This window comes from Buteo buteo, chromosome 24 (assembly GCF_964188355.1).
Source record: "Buteo buteo chromosome 24, bButBut1.hap1.1, whole genome shotgun sequence".
Taxonomy (NCBI): domain Eukaryota; kingdom Metazoa; phylum Chordata; class Aves; order Accipitriformes; family Accipitridae; genus Buteo; species Buteo buteo.
In genome coordinates this window covers 20,811,066-20,832,873 of record NC_134194.1, presented here as the reverse complement: position 1 = coordinate 20,832,873, position 21,808 = coordinate 20,811,066, and the positions used below count along the sequence as shown (strand labels likewise).

General features: G+C 60.4%; 2 protein-coding genes across 8 annotated transcripts; one reads left to right on the top strand and one right to left on the bottom strand.

Moving 5' to 3' along the window:
- The first annotated feature begins 45 nt into the window (after positions 1 to 45).
- On the top strand, positions 46 to 15,402 carry RELL2 (RELT like 2). 6 transcript variants are annotated; one of them, XM_075056491.1, is made up of 9 exons: positions 46 to 655; positions 752 to 949; positions 5,347 to 5,560; positions 7,262 to 7,327; positions 7,405 to 7,471; positions 7,794 to 7,982; positions 12,148 to 12,718; positions 14,420 to 14,462; positions 14,741 to 15,402. In XM_075056491.1, exons 3-8 carry the CDS (start codon positions 5,353 to 5,355, stop codon positions 14,459 to 14,461), a joined length of 1,143 nt encoding a protein of 380 aa, XP_074912592.1. In that variant the 5' UTR covers positions 46 to 655; positions 752 to 949; positions 5,347 to 5,352; the 3' UTR covers position 14,462; positions 14,741 to 15,402. The 6 variants fall into 6 exon arrangements, 5 of the variants coding, with proteins under 5 accessions (XP_074912592.1, XP_074912590.1, XP_074912591.1 ...); XM_075056489.1 differs by having other exon boundaries at positions 727 to 949; XR_012654261.1 differs by lacking the exons at positions 46 to 655; positions 752 to 949 and adding an exon at positions 1,445 to 2,071 and having other exon boundaries at positions 14,741 to 14,944; positions 15,186 to 15,402.
- A 60-nt stretch (positions 15,403 to 15,462) lies between these two features.
- Positions 15,463 to 21,371, bottom strand: FCHSD1 (FCH and double SH3 domains 1). 2 transcript variants are annotated; one of them, XM_075056481.1, is made up of 19 exons: positions 21,235 to 21,371; positions 20,806 to 20,903; positions 20,497 to 20,542; positions 19,535 to 19,608; positions 19,129 to 19,273; positions 18,917 to 19,053; positions 18,779 to 18,842; positions 18,543 to 18,671; positions 18,222 to 18,344; positions 18,044 to 18,139; positions 17,854 to 17,961; positions 17,642 to 17,746; positions 17,189 to 17,419; positions 17,017 to 17,100; positions 16,750 to 16,906; positions 16,417 to 16,622; positions 16,197 to 16,293; positions 16,045 to 16,112; positions 15,463 to 15,891 (listed from the first exon to the last, which is right to left on the bottom strand). In XM_075056481.1, exons 1-19 carry the CDS (start codon positions 21,253 to 21,255, stop codon positions 15,826 to 15,828), a joined length of 2,055 nt encoding a protein of 684 aa, XP_074912582.1. In that variant the 5' UTR covers positions 21,256 to 21,371; the 3' UTR covers positions 15,463 to 15,825. The 2 variants fall into 2 exon arrangements, with proteins under 2 accessions (XP_074912582.1, XP_074912583.1); XM_075056482.1 differs by lacking the exons at positions 20,497 to 20,542; positions 20,806 to 20,903.
- Positions 21,372 to 21,808: the final 437 nt, after the last annotated feature.

Genomic DNA, 21,808 nt, shown 5'->3' with positions numbered 1-21,808 from the left:
CAGCTGATCCCAGTTGCCCACTGGATTCTATCTGTAGCCCTACAGCTGCTCCCCAGTCACCCGCAGCTGCCCCCAGTTACTCCCAGTTGCCCACTGGATTCTCTCCTGTAACTTTACAGCTGCTCCCCAGTCACCCCCCAGCTGCTCCCCAGTTGTGCCCACTTGCCCTCTAATCACCCCCAGCCTCCAGCAGTCACCCCTCAGCTGCTGCAGCCCACCCACTGAGGGCACAGGAGATGGGGCGGTGGGATTCCCGTGGGGTACCCACACCTTGGTGGGACTCATCCCCTTCTGGGGAGCATCCCCCCTGAGCTGTGAGGGACAGGGACCCATTGCTGGCTGTCACCTGGCCAAGCAGCCGTCCCAGATCCTGCCCCGCCAGCGTACAGGTCCTCCTGACTGCTGGCAGCCTTTGAAAATAACCTGCCGGTGTTGGCAGGGAGCGGGGGACAGGGAGGCACCACGAGGCTGGCAGGGGACAAAAGCTGGGCGGAAAAATTGCTGTGTACGAGAAAGCAGCCACGTGGAGTGGGGGGAAAACCCTGAACCTCACCCAGAGCCAGCGACGGATGGAGATGGGGCCGTGCTGCGAGTGACGCTGATGACAAAAATCTGTTTCCTGTGGGCTGGAAAGAAGAAAGGATGAAAGGAGCAGGTAGTCTTGCCCAAAGGCTCAGAAAACAAATTAGCTGAAATTGGCGCTTGGCAAGGAATTGGTTCTGCCAGTCTCCTGCCCGATTGCTTCCCACAGGACAGATGTTGGGGGCAAAGGATGCTGCACTTGAGGCAGGCTGCCTAAACAACCTGCAATAAAACGGGGTCTCAGAGAGGAGCAGGCAAAGGGCAAGGACCCCCAAGGGGCACACCAAGATCTGGCTAAGGATGGAGACTATGGCAGATCGCCACTGGGATGTTTCCCGGCTTCTCAGCAACGGGATTTTGATGCTGGGTAATAAATATGTGGGAGGGAAACCCCTCGGTGTGCAGCAAGGGGAGCTTCACGTGTGCATGGCCCAGGGTGTGCAGGATGGGGCTTGCAGGGCAGCAAGGCAATGGTGGGACGGCGTGGGATTTTGGGTGCTACACTGGCTGCAAGCAGGTGCGAAAACTAGTGTCAAGGTGCAATTAAACTGTGGGATTAAATGATGCTTCTTGCTGGCTCTGCCACTTACTGCTGTGACGCTGCTCCCGCCACAGCACTCCTCATGCCTGTTTCCCTTTAGGATGCTGGCTCCCAAGCATGGAGCAAGGATGGTCTGGGGGATGCCGGGACCCTCTGGCTGTGACCCCACAGGGCACAGCTGTGATCAGGGATGCTCAGAGCTGCGATCCCTGGCACAGTGACCACTGAGCCCAGCATCCACCATCTTAAATAAATAGGCTTTAAACATGCTGAACAACAAGGGTGTAGCAGCAAACGTGTGGAATCCACTGACGTCTCGGTGGGGGCTGCTTACTCGGCATGACGATAGCCCAGTTGCTGCTCTGCAAGGTGCTGCCACCAGATAACGTCTGGCTGGGGCCACCGAGCCGCCTGAGTGGCACAGCCAAGCTGCCTGGCTGGGGGAAAGGGGCAAAAAGGGGAGAAACACGTCCTTGCCTCCAGTGGGGATTGCTTTGCTGGCTGAGCTCACTCTGGAAGCTGGTTGCTGCTCCAGGCATCTTCACGGGTCTTGGAGCAGTGCAAAGAAAGCATCGGAGAGGGATATTTTTAGATGCTCTTTGTGCTCAGAGAACAAAACCAGGCTGTGGTTTAAAGGCCATTAGCTTGCTGGGGATGTTTGAAAAACTTAAATAAGGGCTTAAGTTTCAGAGACATGTTTGACATGATGGGATGTAGCATTTTTGGAAAGATGGTGGCAATTTCTGGGCTGAGCATCATAGCAAAGACCCCAGGAGGAGCCTGCCCGCGGGGTTGCTGGAGCCGGGCAATCTGGCCTGTTTAGCTGCCACGTGGACAACCAGTGGGGCCGTGGCAGACGATCCCCTGAGCGGGTGCGTTCACGTTGTTCATGGGGTGATGTCTGTCGTAATGACTACGGAGCAGGCACGGGAAGAGAGCAGACGAGAGGTAACGTGGCAATACACTGGGACTGGAGCTGGCTGTGGGACAGGGTGATGGGGGACATTGCTGTCCTTCCACAGTCTCCTCGGTTGCTCTGTCCCCTCCCTCCCCCAGCCACCTCTTGACCCAGTGCCTTAAAATTTAAGGGTTTCCAGGCAATGTCTGTTCCTGAGAGGGACAAAAGCCTCCAAGGACCCCCAGGATTCATGCCTGCACCCACTGGGGACCCCTGACTGGGTGACCTGGGAAGGAAGGGCAGGGGGATGGTGGTGTTGAGTGCAGCAGGCAGGCAGCAAGCAGGCAGCTGCCTGCCCCAGAGCTCTGGCCAGATTACTGTTGTGTCTCAGCTTGCGCTGCCTTGGCTGGTGGGGTCGCACGGGATGGGGACAGGAGCTGGGATGGGGGCAGGAGGAGGCAGAGGATGCAGAGCCCAGCCTCCGGACATACCACAAGCATCCAGCCCACAGCCGTGTTCGCACCTCCCTGCCATGGTGTGGGGCTTAGCTCCACGCAGGGACTGTCCCCACTGGGTGGGATTGACATGGCCAGCCTGTTTGGGAGGGAGAGCTCAGCTGTGTGGATTCATGCCTGTCATGCTGGCTAGTCTTGGGGCAGAGAGGAGCTGTGGTGTCTTTTCTGGGTCACTGGCAAGGCACTGCATGGGACAAGGCTTGTGGTCTGGCCACTAAAGTGCTAATGAGGTCCCACAGTGGAACGAGGACTGAGCAGCCTGGAGGGATGCTGAGGCTGGGGTGATGGAAGCAGGATGGAGACTGGGGGCACATGATACTGAGCAGGGAGCATCAGGAAGAGAAACACTATCCGCTGGGATAACCCAGCTGCAGAGCCGGGCGGGAGCAGCTTGACAGTAGTGGAGCCCCCTCCTCGTCCCAGTTCACCCCATGGAGGCCAGGATTTGTCCCCAGATGGGCTGCTGTGCCATCCTGTGCCCCCCAGGTTGTGGAAATGCTTTGACATCAGAGGCTGTGGGAAAATGGGAATCTTCCCTCAAAGCGGGGAGGGCTGAGAAACCCGGGCTTATTTTGCCTGGCATGGCTGGAGGCTGGAAGGGGGGTAGGGTGCAGCAATGCGTCGGGTGGGCGGGAATGGCCAGGAGGAGAAAGAGCGATTTATTGTGCAGGACAGTGTGCGTGGGCACGAGGAAAATGGGAATAAGCTCACCATGACTACATCCCCTCAGGGCTCCACAGAAACCCAGACCTGCAAGGTCCCCTGCTTTGAAGAAACAAGGGCAAGCTATAAACTGCCTTTAAGGTCTTGATCAGCAGAGACTCGCATGATGTTGCAGCTTGTTGGTCCAGCATCAGGAGACCTCAGCTCTCCTGCAGCCCTAGCAATGCACGGCAGGAGCAGTAAGCCTTGCTGCCTGTGGTCTTTCCTTGCCATAGTTTGTCCATTTTAGGGCCTGCCTCCCTGCCAGAACAGCAGACAGATGGGTGGCATCTACGATGCGGTGACCTCCTGAAGTCGTGGTGATGGAGGAGGCTCCTGGGCTCCCGAGAATTGACTCTTGGTCACTTGCAGAGAAGGATGGGAGCTCTCATCATTGCATAGTTGAAAGCCTGGAGGAGTTGCAGGTTGCCTCATGGCAACACAGAGTGTGGTGGGATAACTCCTACAAATGAATATTTATATAGATAGACACTTGCTTCATAGAGATGGGGTGGGAGGGATTTCAAGGGTTGCCTGTGCTTCTCAAGGTCTGGGTGGAGAACTGGCAGGTGGGCGAAGGACAGAAAGGAGCAAGCCTAATTTGCAGTAGCAAAGGAGATTTGGGTGAAGCCTCCCAGAGTGAGGATAATGTGATGGAGATGGAGAAGGGGGTCATGGGACCAGCACGGCTGGAGATTTCAAATGGCTTAGCCATCCCTTTTTTAGGAAGAAGGGAGAGACAGTCGGGCTGGGCTGTGGGGTCTCCTGGGGCTCCTTTTCCCCCACCTCCTCGGTGCTGCGATCATGCTGAGGGCGTTTGCACCCCTGTCCCCCTGCACACACTAGCGTGGGACCGGTCCTGGTCTCGCTGAGACCCGCTTCCCCCCCTCCGCCCTCCCATCACCACAACTCAGCGCTCTAAAAATTGCCGAGAGCTTCCGAAAGGAGGGTGCCAGGGGAAGTCGGGGCTGGCTTGCATGTGGGTGAGGTTATTCGCCCCGGGGCGGGCAGCAGCTTTCCAGCGCCGGCTTCCCTGAGCGGCGCTCCTGTTTGCTCCCCACTGCAGCTGCCGGCATTTCCCTGAGCTTCTCGCCGCACCTTCATCCGCCGAAACCGCTTCGGAGAGATTTTTTTCCGGGGTTGGGACAGGCGGGTGTTCTCGCCGGCAGACAGCGGTAGAGGCTGCCGCGGCAGCCAGAAGCAGCTCGGAGCCTTCCCGAGGAAGGCAGGCAGGCAGCCGGGAGCCGGGGGGCCGGAGGATGTTCGCCACGGTCCCCAGCCGCAGGGATGCAGGGTTGCTAGGAGGCAGGTGAAGGTGAAGAGGAGAGCGCTGCGGAGGACCGCAGGCCCAGGTACCGCCGCAGCCGCGGGGACGGGGGACGGCCGGAGGAGACCCTGCCTGCGCCGGGGAGCGGAGCCGGCGAGCGGGCGGCGGAGCGCCGGGCTCCCCGGGGAGGGAGACGGGGAAAGCCCGGGGGAACCGGGGAGGAGGGAGCGAGCTCGGTTCCGCGGGCGGACGATGCGGGGGCTGCCGGCCGGCTCAGCCCTCCGCCGGCCCGGCTGCCGCGGCTCCCTGCCTGCCCTGCCTTTGCCGTCGCCTTCGCCGGCGGAGGCCCTCGGCCGTGAGTAGCGAGGGGTGCGGGGCGGGGAGCGGGTCGGCGCGGCGCGGTGAGGATGCCGGTTCCCCCGCAAGGGCGAGCGGGGCGACGCCGCCCGCCGCGGATCCCGCGGGAGGCCGGGGCACCGGTGCCCTTGGGAAGCCGCCCGCAAGGGACGGGGGAGCGGCGCAGCCCGGAGGCAGGCCGGCCTGCGGGGACGGTGCTGCCGCCACCGCTGCCCTTGGGATGCCTCTTGCGGGGCGCGGTGGGGCAGCGGTGTCCTTGGGAGACCGCAGCGAGCCTCCTCCAGCCCGGCCTCTCCTCCCTGGGGTCCTCCGCCACGCCGGACCTCGCGGGGCAAGAGATGCGCCCTCGGCAGCCCGCCCCAAGCTGGGAGCTGGCTCTTGCCCGAGGTGGACGGGAGGAAGAGAAGGAAGAGGAGGATGGGCACGAGGAGCCTGGCGGGGGGCGAGCACTGTGGTCTCTGAGCCGCCTTCCCCCTTCTCCTAGATCCGCATGTCAGACCAGAACAGCACTGACGATGGGGAGTCGGACCCCCAGCACAGCCTGTCTATGGTCTTCCTCCTCGTCCTCGTCTTCTTCATCATGGGGCTGGTGGGTTTCCTGATCTGCCATGTCCTGAAGAAGAAGGGTTACCGGTGCCGGACTTTCCGGGACGAGCTCGACCCAGATAACAAAGACGTGCTGGCGGAGCTCCAGGCCAGTGAGTGCTGGGGCAATGGGGGCTCGGTGGGGGCTCGGGTGATGCCTTTCGCCCCGTGTGGACTGATGCTCCTTAAACACGCTTCTGGGATGCGGCCTGGGGCTGGGAGGTTTACCTGTCACATGCTGCTGGGTTGGAAAAAAGGGATGGTGTGGTGAGAGCAGCGTGGTGTTCCCCAGGGATTGGCAGCGTGCAGCCCGGAGAGCCCTCTGATCTGCTGGCTCCACAGGCTGGCGAACGCTGGTGGTGCCAGCGAGTTGGGAACCAGCATCTGGCTCTTCCCAAAGCAGCGTTATCAGCAGAATGTAATTCTGATGAACAGCCAGGACCTGCCGAATGCCCAGCACGTGAATTATAACCCATGTCCCCTACAAGGAAAGCATCCCCCAGACAGGGCACAAGCTGTCCCTCTGCCCTTTTAGCATTAGGAGGTCCAGCACGGAGCCAGCATGGTGTTTGCTGTTGGTCACGTCTTCTTCTAGTCTCTGTTGTGTTCACGCAGGCCAGAGGAATAGGGGTGTTTCCTTGGGATTTATGCCCCATGTAGAAGGGGACCTTTAGGGTTTTTCTCCATCGCTTCAGGCCACCGTAAGTCGGTCTTGGGTAGTTGCATTGGGAAGTCACTGCAGCAACAAGCATGGGTGCAAACTAGAGCCTGGTCCAAGCAAGCTCTGTCGTTTGTGGTTTCATGAGTCCCTGCCGAAACGAAGAAGACACATTACACATTCCTCCAGCTGCTTCCTTAACTGAAAATGGCCAAATGGTGCTACATAACTCCTCCAGCTTCCCTGTGCATTGGCAGTGCTTGGGAGGATCAGCATCTCCTGCTGTCACTTCTTGTGCATGGGAGGGAAACAGGGCTCCTCCAGCTTACCCACAGACACAGCAGGAGCTTCCAGGTGTCCTTGGATATCCTCCTCTCACTTTAATGACTTGGCTGCACATGACATGGAGATAGTGTTTGACCTTTCCAGGATTGGCTTTGCCTGTTGGAGATGCCACAGCATCTCCATGGGCTTCCAGGATCATAGTGGCAGCCCTTGACCATGTTCTTTGAGGCAGTTGCCTGCCAGACCACAGCTCTGACCTTCTCGTAGGAACATATAACACTGCAGACTGGGCTGAAGGTGCAGCCAGCCAAGCCTCCTGCCTCCAACAGTGGCCAGAAGCAGGTTGCAATGAATGCTGGGTTGAATACCATGATAGAGCAGACACCGAGCTAAGTTTCCTGAGCATATTCATTTAAGCTTCTAGCAGCTGTGCAGCTCTGGGGCTTTCTCCATCAGACATGGTTTCCCCATATTTAACAGGCCCCAGTGGGTTTCTTTTCTGTGAACTTGTCCTATTTACCCTTGGAGACTTTTAGCACCTACAGCTTCCTGCAGCCAGGGGCTCCAGGGCTGGACTGTCCCCACAAGGAGCCTCCTCTTTTGGCTTGTTTCAAACCTGCTTCCCACTCATTTCTCATGATGCTCCCCAGTTCTGAAGGAGAAACACAACCCCTGTCTCACTGTACACATGGCTGCAATTTTAGTCATTTCTTTCCCAGGGTGAGGGATCTGGTGTTCTCCAGGGGCTTCCCAGCGTGATGGGGGACACGAGGCTTCTCCAACCTCTCTGTTGATGTGGCTGCTCCTGGGGAGGGACTGGTGAGCTAAGTCTCCAAATCCCAGCCCTCAGTGCTATGTTTTCTCTTTTCAGATGAAGAGGAGGAGCTGAACGAGGACACTGTGGAGAAGATTGTGAGATGTATCATACAAAATGAAGGTGAGCATCTCCTAGAGCTGGCCTGGAGACATGCTGTCCACTTTGGCTGACACATTCCTTTTTTCCTCTCTCGTCAGCAAATGCAGAGGCCCTCAAGGAGATGCTGGGGGACAATGAAGGGGACATCCCAGTGCCAGTGCCCAGGTGAGGGAAGCCTATACCAGCTTGTGGCTCCTGCAGAATAAGGGAGAAGCAACCTTTCGGTATCAACTTGCTCTGGTGACTTTGCAGCCAGCCCCTTTCCAGATTGTTATAAAGCATCTTGCCAACAAGAAGTCCTGCTCCCCTGAGGGTTGCAATGAGTGCTTCACCCCAGTGTCAAGGGGAATAGCTCTTCCTCATTTCTGTTCTCAGACGAGGTCCCCTCCAGAGCTGCTGCTTCTCAGGGCTTGTTGCAGTGAGGCTGCACCAGGGCTGGAAGTCTTCTCCAGGTAACGCAACCTGTTATGTCCTTCTCCTATTGCAGCCTTTGTCCCCACCGTAACAGCCAGGATGGGGGCCCACCACATCACCACACAGTGCATCTGGGCTCCACGCAGGCCCCTTGCATCCACTGCAGCAAGAGGAAGAGGCACCCCCTGCATCGACAAGGACGGTCCAAGGATGGCAAAGGCAGGATGCATCCTGGAGAGACTACCGTCTTCTCAGTGGGCAGGTACTTAAATGAGCCTTGCCAGACAAGGCCCATCTGCTCTGATGGAGCAAGCATCATGGAGAGTGTTCTCAGTTCCCCTATTCCTCTCCCCTTCCCCACTTGCCCCATGCCAGGCACCCTCTTGCTCTTCCCTGTTCAGACACTCCAGTAGTAGTTCTGCAGCTGGGAGTTCCAAGGACCCAGGTGCCTCTTGCACCTAGAAATGCCTGTGGTGTGTGGCAGGCCATGACACACTGGTGGCTTCCCTCCTTCTCCGGGAAGGTGACTCAAGCCTGGCTTGTCCTGCTGACTCAGTGCTGGGCAGAGCCCCAAATCCAGGTCCTTTCAAAGCCTGCTGTCCCAGCTACATGCAAGCAGGGGTCTTGCTGCCCGACAGGGGCAGTGTCCTGAGGTTTTAGGGATCTCATTAGGAGAGGAAGGAGGTGACAGCAGGTCCCAGGTGCAAGTTACCAGCCACCAGCATCAGAAGGAAAGAGTGGATGTGCTCCTCCAGGTCACTGCCTCCAATGATGACTGTAATTAGATGACATGGCAGGAATACAAGAATAGGGGAGTTTACCTCATACTTCCCACAAATACTTTTCCAGTCCCCACCTGGTCTCACCTCAAGGGACTTCCTCAACTTCCTGTGGTGTCTGTGTAGTCAGTAACCTTCAGTACAATCTGCAGTCTTGCACAGGTTGCCCCATTCCCCAGTAGAAAGGTTTAGCATGCACAAGACCTTTAGCAAAGTCTTCCAGGGCTCAGCTCCCTACTGCAGTGGTGACCAGCGCAGGGTGACAAACAACTGCAGTCCCTGGATGGCCACCCTCATGAGACACAAAGCTCTGCTCTGCTCAGATCCTGCAGCAGGTCTTCATTCAGGGCCTAAGCCTTGATGAAGCTGCATGTTGTGGCCCAGAAAGACAGTCTTTTCATGGTGATGTTGAGCCTAAGTGAGCATCAGGGGGTGTGGGTTTTTCCACCATCACAGCTAGGAGTCTCAGTAGGGAGGTGAATTGGGGGCTTGATGGGGAGCTGGTGAAGGGGAGAGACATGCTAAGATCACACCTTCTGGAGACTGACAGCTTCTGGCTTCCTCTTTGCCTGTTGCTGTCAGCTGTCCTTGGTGGTGGTGTCTGGTAAGCCAGATCTCTGCACAGTTGCATATTCATGGCTAATCTCATTCCCTGCATGGTGCCCAGCTCCATCCACTCCTCTGTGTCCTTTGTCCATGCTCTTCTCAGTCTCCTCTCACTCACCTCTGAGTGCTGGAGAAGACAGTCTCCTTTCCTAAAGGCACCTTCCCTCAAATCTTGGTTTTCTGTCTTTATCTTTGTAATATCCTGCGTCACATCAACCTTCTCACCAGGACAGTAATTACATTTCTCCAAGGTTGTACTTTAAAAGTTTCCACTTCCTGAATCTCCTTGGTATGACGTCCAACTGCTAAGGGGCCTATGTGCCCATGAGGTACAAAACTACCTCCAAATTCTGGTTCTCATTTCCAAGCTGGCCCCTTTGCTCTTTCAGATCCTGGATGACTTTTCTGGGACTGCCCTTGCTGTGTCATGTTTACTACAAATATCTTGATGACATGAAGTACTTTGACTCATGACTGACCCTACATACAAAAGCTCCTTTAAACCACCTCTTCTGTTGCAATCCTCAGGACTTGTTCTCTCTATTTTTTTGCTATTGCTTTTGTCTTGGACACAGTGGTTGAGAGTCCAGCCCCTTTCCCAACTACCTAAAGCTCATCGACTGAGTCTGGTCCCCAGCTGGTAGGCACAGGCTCATTGCTAAAGGAGTGGAAAGCAGTGAGATTACTGAAGGTCCACCAAAATCATCAGGGGCTCGAGCATGTGGCATGTGAGGAGCTGCTGAGGGAATGGGGTTTGTTTAGCCTGGAGACATATAAGGGGGGGATCTAATTGCTCTCTAAAACTGCTCAAAGGGGTGAGGGGAGTTTAAATGAAGATGGAGCTAGACTATTCTCAAGAGATGCACAGGGAAGGGCAAGAGGCAATGGCCACCATTTGCAACAAGAGAAATCCAGAAAAGACGTAAGGAAAAACTATTTCATCCTGCGAATGGTGCAGCCCTGGGACAGGGCCCAGAGGAGTGGAGGGATCTCCATCCTTGGTGATTTCCAAAACCTGACTTGACGGAGCCCTGGGCAACCTGATTGAGGGTGGGAGGTGGCCCAGATTCAAGCAGTGGGTTGGACTGGAAACTTCCCAAGGGCTTTTCACACTTAAATTATTCTATACTTCAGAGGTAATCAGGGTTATATGACCTGCACTCTTATATTGTTGAATGATTTACTATTCATTTTAGGACTTTTCCTAAACCAGTTGTTGTCAGTGGCAGAGCTCACCCACCAAAGCACCTGCGTCTTACCCTCCGTCCTTAGCCCAATTAGCCACCACATGTCACGTCCCACTGAATCAAACGCCTTAGCGATGCTGACCAGGTAGACAGCCAGTGCTCTTCTGCCTTTCCCCTCACCATCCAGAGGTTGGTTATGTTACTTCTTGTGCCCCCTCCAGTCTGAACCCTGCCTGCTTTTCGAATCTGTTCCTGGCTCTTCCAGGCTGACATTGCTCAAATGGCATTGCCAAGAAATGATCCTGCCACTCATGCCTCCTCCTCGTCCCTCTTTGGGACTGGGACATTGTTTGGTCTTCCCAAATCGCAACACTGGTGCCTTGTCTCCAAATATCTGGATAGACCTGAAAGGTCACATTGCTGCTTCTCAGCCTGACCGAGCAGTCCTGTGGGTAGTTTGTCCAGAGATGGAGCATTTATCTTCTCGACCCTTCCAATCATGAGCAGCATTTCTGACTCCAGTCCTGAGGGGTCTGTAGTGTCTGCAGACTACCATCTGGTCTTCAGTCTGGCTGTGGTCTCCTTCATCTCTGGCATCTCATCTGGCATCTGTTCTTATCTCTCAGACCTTTCTTCTCAGCTTCTTCCTTCAGAATGGCTGTACTGCCATGTGCTTGACCTTTGGGTCTTGTTCTTCTTTGAACCCCAGCAGTGCTTGAACTTCGCTGCTGAAATTGTATTTTGCCCTGATGCTGGCTCACAGCTGAACCTCAGCAGAGCCAGGGCCATCTGCAACTTCTCTGGGTGTGACTAAAGTGCAGGGAGAGCAGTTGCTGGGTGAGTTTCCATGGGCTGCATGAGGTCTCTGTGGTGGGATCAGTGCCCTTTGGCTGGTGGACACGAGCTCACTGTGGAAGAGATTTCCCATCTGCTGGTCCAGCAGTGGCTTGCATTGCTTATGAAGAGGAGTCACAGCATTAGTCACAACCAGCTCGCGTACAATTCAGACTTTTAGGCTTTGCCTATATGTTACCCCTCACAAATCTGAAAGTCATGGTAGATCTCTAACTTCTCTCTTCTCCCCATGTGCAATATTACATCACCTCTGATCATAAATGCACCCTTTGAGGGTGTCAGACCAACTTCTGCAGCTGTTCTCCTGCCTATCCTGGAGCTCTGAGCCATTACCTGGTACATGGTGGAATCTTTGTGAACCACCTAGGTACCATCCATCACTCCAGGGGATGGTGCAAAATGTGCTCTGGCAGATTTTTGGCAAACAGCAACTCCTGCCTTTGATCCCCATACCCAAATATAGCTCGGTCTGCCGAAACCCTGTCCCTGCCCTCACCTATGGAGTACTGTCTGCCAAAAACTCTGGCTCTTGTTCCCCTGATGGCAGCCAGTCACTAGGTGCAACATCCATGCAGATCTGCATGGCCACCCCCTCCTCACCAGGCTTAGCCGGTTTGCATTTCACCTTCTGAATCAACACCTGAGTTTCTGTACAAGCTCCTGTTCACCCAGGTTTCATCTTGGAGCATTTCCAAGAGCTGTGACCCATCTTGCTGCAGGGAGGACAGGCTGGCAGGGTCTGCACCAGCCAACATCTGGATTGACCTTTTCATCCTTCTCTTTATATTTGTTTTGCCAAAAATGAAGGGGAAAATGGGGCTAAGTCAGTGGGGGCATGGCTAGAGTGGGGGTCGGTGGTGTTGAATGGTTCTGAAAGGTTGGAGATCAGCATGAGTCAATGACAAAAAGAGGACATCCACGGTTGGAGGTGCAGGCAAGCTGGAAATACAGCTGGGGGAGAGGAGGGAAAGGATTTTGATCCGTCCTGCCCCCATTCCAGGTTTCGTGTCACACACATCGGGAAGAAACCCACTTTCCACGAGCAGCAGGACGGTCCCCTGCCAGATGGCAGCCGGGAGCCGAGCACGGAGGAGCTGGAGCACAGCAGCGACCGGCTCCAGCGTGAGCGGGCTCGCAATGGGACTGTCCCCATGGGTGGCCTGCAGAACGGAGCCGTCCAGAAGGGTACCCAGAGCAGCAAGGGTGGGGAGCAGAGCCGCTCCACCACGCCAGCCCCGAACACACCAGCCAGCTCCAGCACTCGTGACAGCAGACGGGCGGGCAAGGGGCCTGGCGTGGCAGGCTCACTGCAGGATGCTGGCACTGCTCCTGGGAGTGCGAGCCGCCAGCGGAAGCTCCTGAGCCATCGGGTGCTAGGAGGGTCGAGTCCCAGCATCCCAGGAGAGCTGGTGCAGGAAGGAGCCAGCATCTGCCTGGAGGAAACCGGACTGGGGTCGGCAGATGAAGTGTCGGATATTCACGGGAGCCTGAGTCTGCACGAACAGGCTGATGAGTTGGGAAGAGACGACAGCAGCAGAAAACAGCCCGGAGTGGAAGACATGGGGCAGCAGGTAGGTTCCTCCTCTTCCTTGTTCCTGTGTAGTCCCCTGGGCTGGAGGTTTTGAAGGGTTGTGGCACAGCACCCCAAGTCCTGCTGCCAACACCATCAACCAGCAGAAGTGTGGTGGCATGAGCTGTGCAGCGGGGACAGGCAAGCCGAGGCTTGTGCTGGGCTCACTGTGGCATGGAACCTGCCCTGTCCTGCCCACCCTGTTTCTGCTTACCTTTTTTGATTGCATTTTCCCATCTGCTTTCTATTGTCTGGAGCACGCAGAGTCACCGTGACAGTTCCCACCCTGCTGGTACCCGCACCGCAGGGAAAGGCAGGTCACTGGTTGACTTGCAGCCAGCTGCCCCTCAAGCAAGGGATGCATTTTCCTTTATGGTTGGGCTCTTTGAGGTCATACATTGGGATCATTTTTTCTTGACCTGAGGGAACCCTGCTGCTGTACACAGCTTGGTTTCCCCAGAACTGTAGCTTCGCTGCAGTGCTGGGGCTCAACACGGCCAGCAATGTACAGGCAGGGACAAATGTCTCCAGGAGCCTTTCTTGCCTTGAAGTCTAGGAAATGGTGAAGCCAACTGGTCCTTTCTTGGTTGTTCTTCCTTGCCCTGGAGGGGCTGGTGCTGGCTGTGCTCAGAGAGGAGATCAGCCCACCCTGGCCAGAGCTGGGGGACTCCCAGCACCCCGGTATCTCCCAACCTTCCTACCCAACCACCTTGCTGGATGTGCTAGAGAGCTCCAGGGCAGCACTTGCAAGGACACCATCTCCTTGGCTGTCAATGGCCCAATTTGGGGGATTTGCTTCCTGCCACTGCCTCTGGGCTGTTACCACTGAGCAAATGATGCTGTCAGTGGTGGTAGCAGACTCCCAACACGTTCGCTCACGCGCTTGTCTGTGGTTCTGCAATTGGAGAAAGACAATTTTCATGGAAGGGGACTGGGGGAAGTTACGTGGTGTAGTGTCACCCTACCAAGGTGAGCGTGGGGAAAGGTGCCTAGTTAAATGTAGGCTAAGGAAAAAGCAGGAACACACAGAGTTTATTGTGTCCCTCTGCTTTCTGGTGGCTGGGCTGGAAGGATCTGGGCTCCTCCAGGCTGGAACTTTGAGCTGCTTTATGGAGAAGGGCAGCCTAAGGCAGCCACGCCAGACAGAGCCGATGGGCTATAGCTCTTCTCCAGAGATCTGGAGAGGTGGTCACAGGTCCTCCTTTCTCCCATGGCTCACGATGCCTTGGGAGATGGCCATGGCCCCTCTGATCTCCAGGGAAAGATGTGCATGGAAGACAAGTCCAGGAACACTGTGATTTTTCTCCTCTTCATCTGTCCCATCTGTGGTGCCAGACCCTTGCCTTAGACCCTGTGCCAGGCTTTGGGGTGTTGCTTCAGCATGCTCCAGGACACAGGGTCCCAGGAGAACGGTGATGGGACCTCACTGTGATGTTTGCCACCAAGCCTTGGTGCTGCTTGGACGGCCCCTTGTCCCTTAGGTCCCAGCCAGGGCCACCACAAGGGTTGTTAGCTGCTGCTCAAGATGCCCTGCAGGCGATGGGGCTCGGGCTGTAGTCAGCTCCTGGAGCCTCAGTGGGGTTGTGCACACCCGCCTGCGCATGACTGCTGTGGACAACAGAGCCCCCATCCTGTCCCAACTCAGAGCAGCACCCTGCTCCTGCGAGAGCACTGACATACACATCCCTCCTCCCTCCCGCAGGAGCCCAGCGCCGCGGTGCACAACCGAGGAGCAACCGTGTGACGTGAGTGCTTGTCCCCAGCCCCTGGGGCGATGTCCAGGGTGGGGTGGGAAGGCACTGGCAGTGCCCCTGCCCCAGTGGGTCACAGCCCGGTGGTGGAGAGAGGGTGAACCCCTTCTCCGAGAGGGTCGGTCCCCAATGCGCTGGGTCCCGAACGGGCAGGGCCTCTTGACTGCGTGCCCAGCCACAGGCAGTGCCGCTGGCTGCCGGCTGTGCTGGCTCTGGGCATGGGGGATGCCACGGCTGCTGGGGCGAGCCCCATCCTGCCCCTCTCCCCACAGCTCCTCTCCGCTCCCGTCTGGAGCATGGACGGGAGGCGCGCAGCCCCCGGCCCCCATGCTGGGCTGGGGGCTCTGCCATGGGGAGACCGCAGGGCAGCCGGCCCCGGCCCCGGGTGGGCAGCTACGCGCTTGGCATGGCCAGAGCGACGCGCCGACGTTACAGACGACCGCACTCGGCGCCAGACCTCATCCCATTGGCAATAGGTACCCAACTCCCACCCACCGCACCCGCCCCGGAGACCCCCCTGGGGGACCGTCAGGCCTGGCAGGGGCAGGACAGCACCCAGTCCCCGCTGCCCACCCAGCCCCTGCAGCCCCCCAGCGCTGGGGGGAAGATAGATGCACCAGAGGGGGCTGCAGCGAGGGGCAGGGATGGAGGCAGCGGCTCAAGCCCCCCTGGGGCAGGGGGCAGCACCCCCCCACCCACCCGGCATGTTCACTGCAGAGTTGAGCCCTCCAGGGCACCCCTGCCACGCAGAGCGGTCTCAGGCACAAATCCTGCACCGGCGAGGGACCCTGCAGGTCCCTGGGAGATGCTGGCGGAGAGAGGAGCTTCCAGCCCTGTCCCGGCACAGGAGGGGCCACAGCCCGGCCCTGGGGGCAGGATCGCACCCCGGCCAGGCCAGCGGGCAGCCCTGGTGCCATTGGCGAGCTTTGGTGTGTAACCGCACTGTACATAGACAAGCTAAAACCATTAAAGCTGCTGAACCCCTCAGCAGAGTCAACTGGCTTTATTGGGGCGCAGCCCCCACCTGCCCACTCCTGCCTGCAGGGAGGTGCCTGGGGGGCAGGCAGGGCCCCGGGGCTGAGCCCCCCCCGGGGAACCAGGGCTGCACTGGGGTTGCACAGGCGATGCCAGGCAGAAGGGGCAGAGGCAAGAGCTGGGGGAGGTGGGGCCTGGCCATGGCACTGAGCACCCCGATAAAGGGGCTGCCAGGATGCCCTATGCTGGATAGGGATGCAGGACCACTCCGCAAGCAGCGCTGGGCAGGATGCGGCCCCCAAAGAGACCAGCTTGGAGCATGGGGCAGTGCCAGTCCCTGCCGCCGGGACAGGAGCCGGGAGGGACAGGGGAACACTTAGGGTCAGCTGAAGTGCAGCTCGGGGTCAGGCTCGGGGGCTCTGCCGGGCGGTGGGGGGGGCGCGCGGAGCTGCGGAGAGAGGAAAGGAGAAGCGGTGCCACCACGCCGAGGCTGCTTGCCCCCCCTTCAGACCTCCCCAAAGCACACGGGTGGCATTATTCCCCGTTACGGGAGGACTGGGGGCAGGTTTGGGGGGCACAGCATTGCTGTGATGGGGCTTACCGGCCGGAGGCGGGTGGCTGCCAGGTCTGGAGAGCTCTGCCCACTGCCTGTGCCATCCTGCCTGCAACCTGGAAGGGCCCAGCTGCTCAGCCCAGCTCAGCAGCCCAGCACAAACCCCCATCCCCTTTCCCAGCCTCCCCACCGGCACTCACCTCCCAGCGGTGTTTCAGGAGAGGAGCTGGGGGCCAGGCTGGTCCCGGGCACAAGGCCAGGAGGGGAGAAGGGCGGCGGGGATGGTGATGGCAGCTCCTGCAAAGACAGAGCCAAGAAGGATGGGAACAGCAGGGAGGGCGTCCACCCACCAGCGGCCACGGCACAAGACGGGGGGGCTGCCCCACACCAAGGGGACGTGGTGACCTTCCTGCCACCGACCTGCCCAGCTGCTCCCTGGCCCCCAGTGAGCTCCTCCACTACCAGGGAGGGGAAGACACCGACGCGGCCGTCGAAGTCGCCTGTCCAGAAGCCGTCGTCCACCTCGCCGGGGGCACGGGGCAGCACCCGGATGATGGCCCCCTCGGGGAAGCTCAGCTCCTCAGGGCTCTGTCCCTCGTAGTCATACAGGGCTCGCACCAGCCAGGCTGTGGGAAGGATGGGGTGAGGGCTCGGCACCCCCCAGTGCTGCTGCTGCAGGGGCTCAGCATCCCCCAGGCACCAGCCCTGTGCATCTGTCCCCCTCCGCAGGGGAGGTGACACCCCGGCACCCACCTCCAGGCTCCAGGACCAGCTCTGCAGCCATGATGTTGGAGAGCTGGCGGTGCAGGGCAGAGGGTCCCGGGGGGCCAGCCCCAGCCCCCAGCTCACCGCCCAGGGACAGTAGGTACTTTTCGGGGACATAGCCGACCTGACCTGCCTTGTTCTGTGCCTGAAGGGGCAGAAAGCGTGTGACCATCTCAGCCCCCGGGGCGGGGACAGCCCTGGGGACCTCCAAAACGTGCCCCCCCAGCATGGGGGTGGGGCTGAGCCTGCTCCCACCTTCACCCACTCCTCTGCGTCCCCATCCTCGATGACCTCCAGCTCCTCGCCCTGGGTGATGGACAGCTCGTCTGCCTGAGAGCCCTGCAGGGGACAGGGGACAAAGTGGCAGGGAGGCTGGGGGTGCCAGCCCTGGGCAGGCAGGGTGAGGGGCAGGCAGCTGTGGCCATACCTGGTACCCAAAAATCACCCGGCAGGTGTAGGGGTAGGTGCGGGCAGCAGGGCCGGGCTCATCGTCCTCCTCCAGCTCGTCACTGTCCTCGTAGTCATCAAACTCAGCCAGATCCAGCCCTGTGGGCACCTCCTCGCCCGCCCCTACCATAGCCCCTGCCAGCCAAGTGTCCACGTCCAGCCCCGCTGCCCGCAGCAGCGCCAGCCGTGCCTCTGCCTTCACTCGGCTGACCTGGGGACACACACACACACTGTCAACGTCTAAAGGGACACCTATGGGGTGGGGGGACAGCCCAGCAAGCTCCATTGCCCCCGGTCCCCAGTGTGGTTGCCACGATGGTGAAGCACCCCCAGCGCCGCATCCCCAGCCTCCACACCTCCCCATCCCTGCGTCCCCCACCCCGGCGGTGACAGACCTCGAAGCCACCCAGAGCCTCCTGCCTGGGGGACTCACCTCCGCCTTCCGTATGTTTTCCCTTGCTTCTTCCATCTGCCGCTCCACGGCGGCCACCTCCACCTCCGGGACCTGCTGCCGCCTGGCCTCCAGCCGCTGCAGCACCTGGGTGGGCACTGGGTGGGTCAGCGGGGTGGTGGGAGCTGGTAGGGGGCAGGGAAAGCCCCTCCTTGAGCCACCCACCATGCTCCGTGGGGAAGGACAGCACCCACCTCCTCGCTGTGCGCCTTGTTTTTGTGGTCCCGAGCCACCCGTGTGGCCCAGCGCCGTGCCTCCTTCTCCAGGCTGGCCCTGTCATCCTCGGGTGGCAGCAGGCACACCTGAGCGAGGACATGGTGGCTGAGAAGGGGCTGACAGTGCAGACCCCCCTGCCGTAATGTCATGCCCCCCACCCCCCCTTACCTCCTCCACCCCGGTGAGCTGGAAGCGCTGCTCCGGGGCCAGGGTGAAGGCAGGGTGGTCCTGGAGGAAGAGGAGGAGGTCCTGCTCCCGGCACACCTGTGGCAGGAGAGCAGCGTGGGGCCGAGGGGCTCGCCCGCCCTCTCCTGCCCCACGCAGCTCCCGGGACGGGTGCCATTACCCGTGCGGATGCCTCTGCAATGCCCTGGAACCAGTCCCGCGTAGCCCGGCAGGTCTCCACCTCTGTCCGGCTGGCTGCCGACAAGTGCTCCCGCAGCCGCTCGTAGAGGTCACCATCCAGCGCCTGGGGGGAAAACGAGTGGGAAACTCCCACAGCGCTGCCTGCATCCCCCTGGGGAGCATCCCTGACCCCCCCAGGGCAGTCAGCCCTGTCGCCGCAGCAGCGGGCCCCTCACTGCTGCACCCCCTCCCAGTGGCACTGGGGAGATGCTTCTTGCAGGACCCCAGGTAGGGGAGGTGGGGGGGTCCGGGCACCTCCTACCTGCATGGCGGCGGGCAGCTCCACCCGCCTGTAATGCTCCAGGTGGGCAGTAGCAGACACCAGGGCGAAGCCGTACTCGTTCTGTACCCCCACGAGCTGCTTCGAGTGCTCGGCCAGTCGTGCTGAGAACTGCGGGGACGGGGAGAGCAGGGTTTGGGGATGGGGTGGGGGCCACCACCCCATGTCCCACCACATCCCTCTGCTTGGGTACCCTGCCACCCCCCTGCGTTGCTGACCTTGGCGCTGAGTTTTTGCAGGCTGGCCTTTGTGTGAAATATCCTCCGGTCGCTCTTCCGGAGCCTGGGGAGGTTGGAGATGAGGTGAGACCATGCTGTGGCCATGGCAGCCCCCCACCATGGTCCCCTTCTGCTCACCGAGCCTCCACGTCGGCCGCCTTGTCTTTGGCTACCTCACTGCTCCGCTGGAGGTGGGTGAACTGTTTCTTTGCCTTGTCCAGCTCCTTCACTGATTCCAGCAGCTCCGCCTGCGCCTTCTGCAGCCGCTCGATGCCCTGCAGGGAGTGTCAGCTGGGGGGGATAGCTGTCCCCACCACCCAGGCACAGGGGACATGTCCTCGCCCCAGTACCTTTTTGAGCATCCTCTCCTTGGAGAGGCGGGCAGTCCGGGCAGCTTCCGCAGCGAGGGGGCGGTAGCTCTCCGAAGCGGTGACACGGACCTGCCCGGCATGCGCAGTCCCCTCAATGATGCCTTTCCAGACAGCAACTGCACTCCTGTGGGCGCAAGGGTTAAGACAGGGAAGGGTACTCTCCTGCCTCCCTGCCAGCTTTTGTAGGTGCCCAGCAGCACAGCCAGCACCCTCAACCCCTGCAGTCCCCTCTGAGTCAGGTAGCACATGCTTGGGGACATCCCACCCAGGGTTGCATCCCCAGGACACCCAAATCCTGATTGGCATTAGGCATCTCCCAACTGGGAGGGCCACAGATGATGCAGCCAGCCCCAGCCCCTCACCCCCATCCCTGTCCCCAGCCCACCTTGAGTCGCCAGCCTCACTGCGGCCCCGCTGCCAGTCTCTCTTCACAAACTGGCTCGCCAGCCTCTGCAACGCCTGCAGACAGACCCATCGTCACCGGCACTCCCCAAATGTGCCACGTACCCGAGCACCCTGCCATCCCACTCCAGGGCCAAAACTGGGCTCCCCCACACTGGCTGCCCACCCCATGTGTGTCCCCAGAGCAGGGGACACACACACCCCACAGTGGCTTGGTGTCAGCAGGGACCCCATCACGCTGCCCAGGGGAAACCCTTTTTGGGGAGCAGCCACCACCATGAGAGGCACCCCCCACTGCAGCTTTTGGGATGGAGGACTGGCAAGGGGACACCAGTGATGGACACCAGCTGCAGAGGCAGAGGCAGAGGAGCCCCCAGCAAAGCCAAGCACAGCAAGACCCCAACCCTGGGGGGACGGTCCCCCCCAGCCTGGAGGGGGGTAAGGGAGGGAGTGGGGTAGCACGGCACCTGGCCACAGGCAGGGGACAGGCGAACGGGGAGGTCATATCTGCTGCAGGGTGTCCCCAGGGAATGCTGCGGGGATGTCTCATGGAGCAAACCCAGGCTCTGACATTTAAGAGCAGAGCCCTGCGATGACCCAGCAGACAGCAGAGCCGAGCAGTTTCCTCCCCCCCCCCCCCCAAAAGGTTTTCCCTCCAGGCCCCCAAAACACCCGAGGTTGGGGCCACGCTGTGCTCAGCAAAGCACCCTAGCGGGTGCCCTAACACAGCTGGTGTCCCCCCCATGCTGAACCCATCTGCCACTGCCCTCCACAGCCGGCACGGAGCAGCTAAGCTCCGCTTTGCTCAGATAATTTCCCATCGCCTGCGTGGGGCCGTGCCCTGCCCCGGAACCGAACACTCTGCATGGGACGGATGGGAAGGAGGGGGCTCGGTGCTGGTGCCTCCCTCGGCCATCGGTCCTGAAACTGGTGACACCTCCTTACCTGCCCGTACTCCCTGTCGATGGCGGCCCTCTGCTTGCTGTAGGACCTGTGGGGAGAGGGCACGCGGGGCAGGCGAGCACCCACGCAGGGGGGGCGGTGATGGGCCACCCTGGCCATCACCCCCTTGCCACCACCCCGCACCGGGATGTCCCCATCTGGCTGCCCCGGCGGGTGATGGAGCCCCACGACCTCGATGCGGCAGGCTCAAGGTGAGCCGTGCCTGGCAGGCTGGCCCCTGGCCCACACGTGGGATGAGCTGGCCGGTCTCAGCTCGGGGCGGGGACACGCGACACGCGTGGGGGACCCTACCTGATGTCCTCCAGCAGCTCGGCGTCCCGCTGCTGCTTGCCCTGGAGGCCCGAGAGCTGCTCCAGGAGGTGGACCCGCACCTCCTGGGTGAGCTTCACCTGCGGGACGGCACCGCTCAGCGCCCGGGGACCGCTGCGTCCCCGGCCGGGCTGGGACGCGGGGGCCGTGCCCTGCCCCCGCCGGTCCCGGTCCCGGTCCCGGTCCCGGTCCCGGTCCCCGCCGCCCCCCTCCCCGGGTGTCACTGCAGGTGCCGGTGGCCACCGCCCAGCCGCGGCCCCGCTTTCCCAGCCCCGGCGAGGGTCCGCCGGGGGGGACTCCCGATCCCCGCTGCAGGACCCGGTCCGCCGGCACCGATGGAGGACCCGGTCCCGATCGCCCGTCCCCGGTGCCGGGACCCGTCCCGGTGCCCCGCCCAGGCCCCGCGCTCACCTTGCGCGGCGGCGGCTGCATCACTGCGCTTCCGGTCCCGGTCCCGATCCCGATCCCGATCCCGATCCCGATCCCGAACACGGTCCCGGTCCCCCCGCCCCCCTCCGCCTCCTCGCGTGCGCGGAGCCCGGAACTGCCGGGACCGGCCCCGCTCCGCCCTCCGCGCGGCTCCGCCCCTCCCTCTCCCGGGTGACCCGCCCCCCCGCCAAGCACCGCCCCCTCGGCCCGCCCCTTTTCCCAGGAGAGCGACACCACCCGTCGGGCAAGCCCCGCCTACCGCGCCAGGCAAGCCACGCCCACCGCCCTGCCCCGCGCGCCGCCTAGTGGTCAGTGCTGCACGTCCCGCCGGAGCGCTGGGACACGGGACACGGGGAGACGGGGACGTGGGGACACGGGAACACGGGGACTCGGGGATATGGGGATATGGGGACACGGGGACAAGGGGACGTGGGGACAAGGGGACAAGGGGACAAGGGGACAAGGGGACATGGGGACATGGGGACGTGGGGACAAGGGGACAAGGGGACAAGGGGACAAGGGGACATGGGGACATGGGGAGATGGGGATGTGGGGA

What these genes read in the sequence shown, in the direction of transcription:
- RELL2 (XM_075056488.1), top strand. Translation starts at nt 2,021, where the DNA reads ATGTCTGTCGTAATGACTACGGAGCAGGCACGGGAAGAGAGCAGACGA. An exon ending in GCTGGCGGAGCTCCAGGCCA is followed by an intron (nt 5,561 to 7,261) that starts GTGAGTGCTGGG and finishes TTCTCTTTTCAG; the next exon opens with ATGAAGAGGAGGAGCTGAAC. An exon ending in TGGAAGACATGGGGCAGCAG is followed by an intron (nt 12,719 to 14,419) that starts GTAGGTTCCTCC and finishes TCCCTCCCGCAG; the next exon opens with GAGCCCAGCGCCGCGGTGCA.
- FCHSD1 (XM_075056481.1), bottom strand. Translation starts at nt 21,255, where the DNA reads ATGCAGCCGCCGCCGCGCAAG. An exon ending in GCGGCCGACGTGGAGGCTCG is followed by an intron (nt 18,843 to 18,916) that starts GTGAGCAGAAGG and finishes CAACCTCCCCAG; the next exon opens with GCTCCGGAAGAGCGACCGGA. An exon ending in CAGCCACCCGCCTCCGGCCG is followed by an intron (nt 15,892 to 16,044) that starts GTAAGCCCCATC and finishes CTCTCTCCGCAG; the next exon opens with CTCCGCGCGCCCCCCCCACC.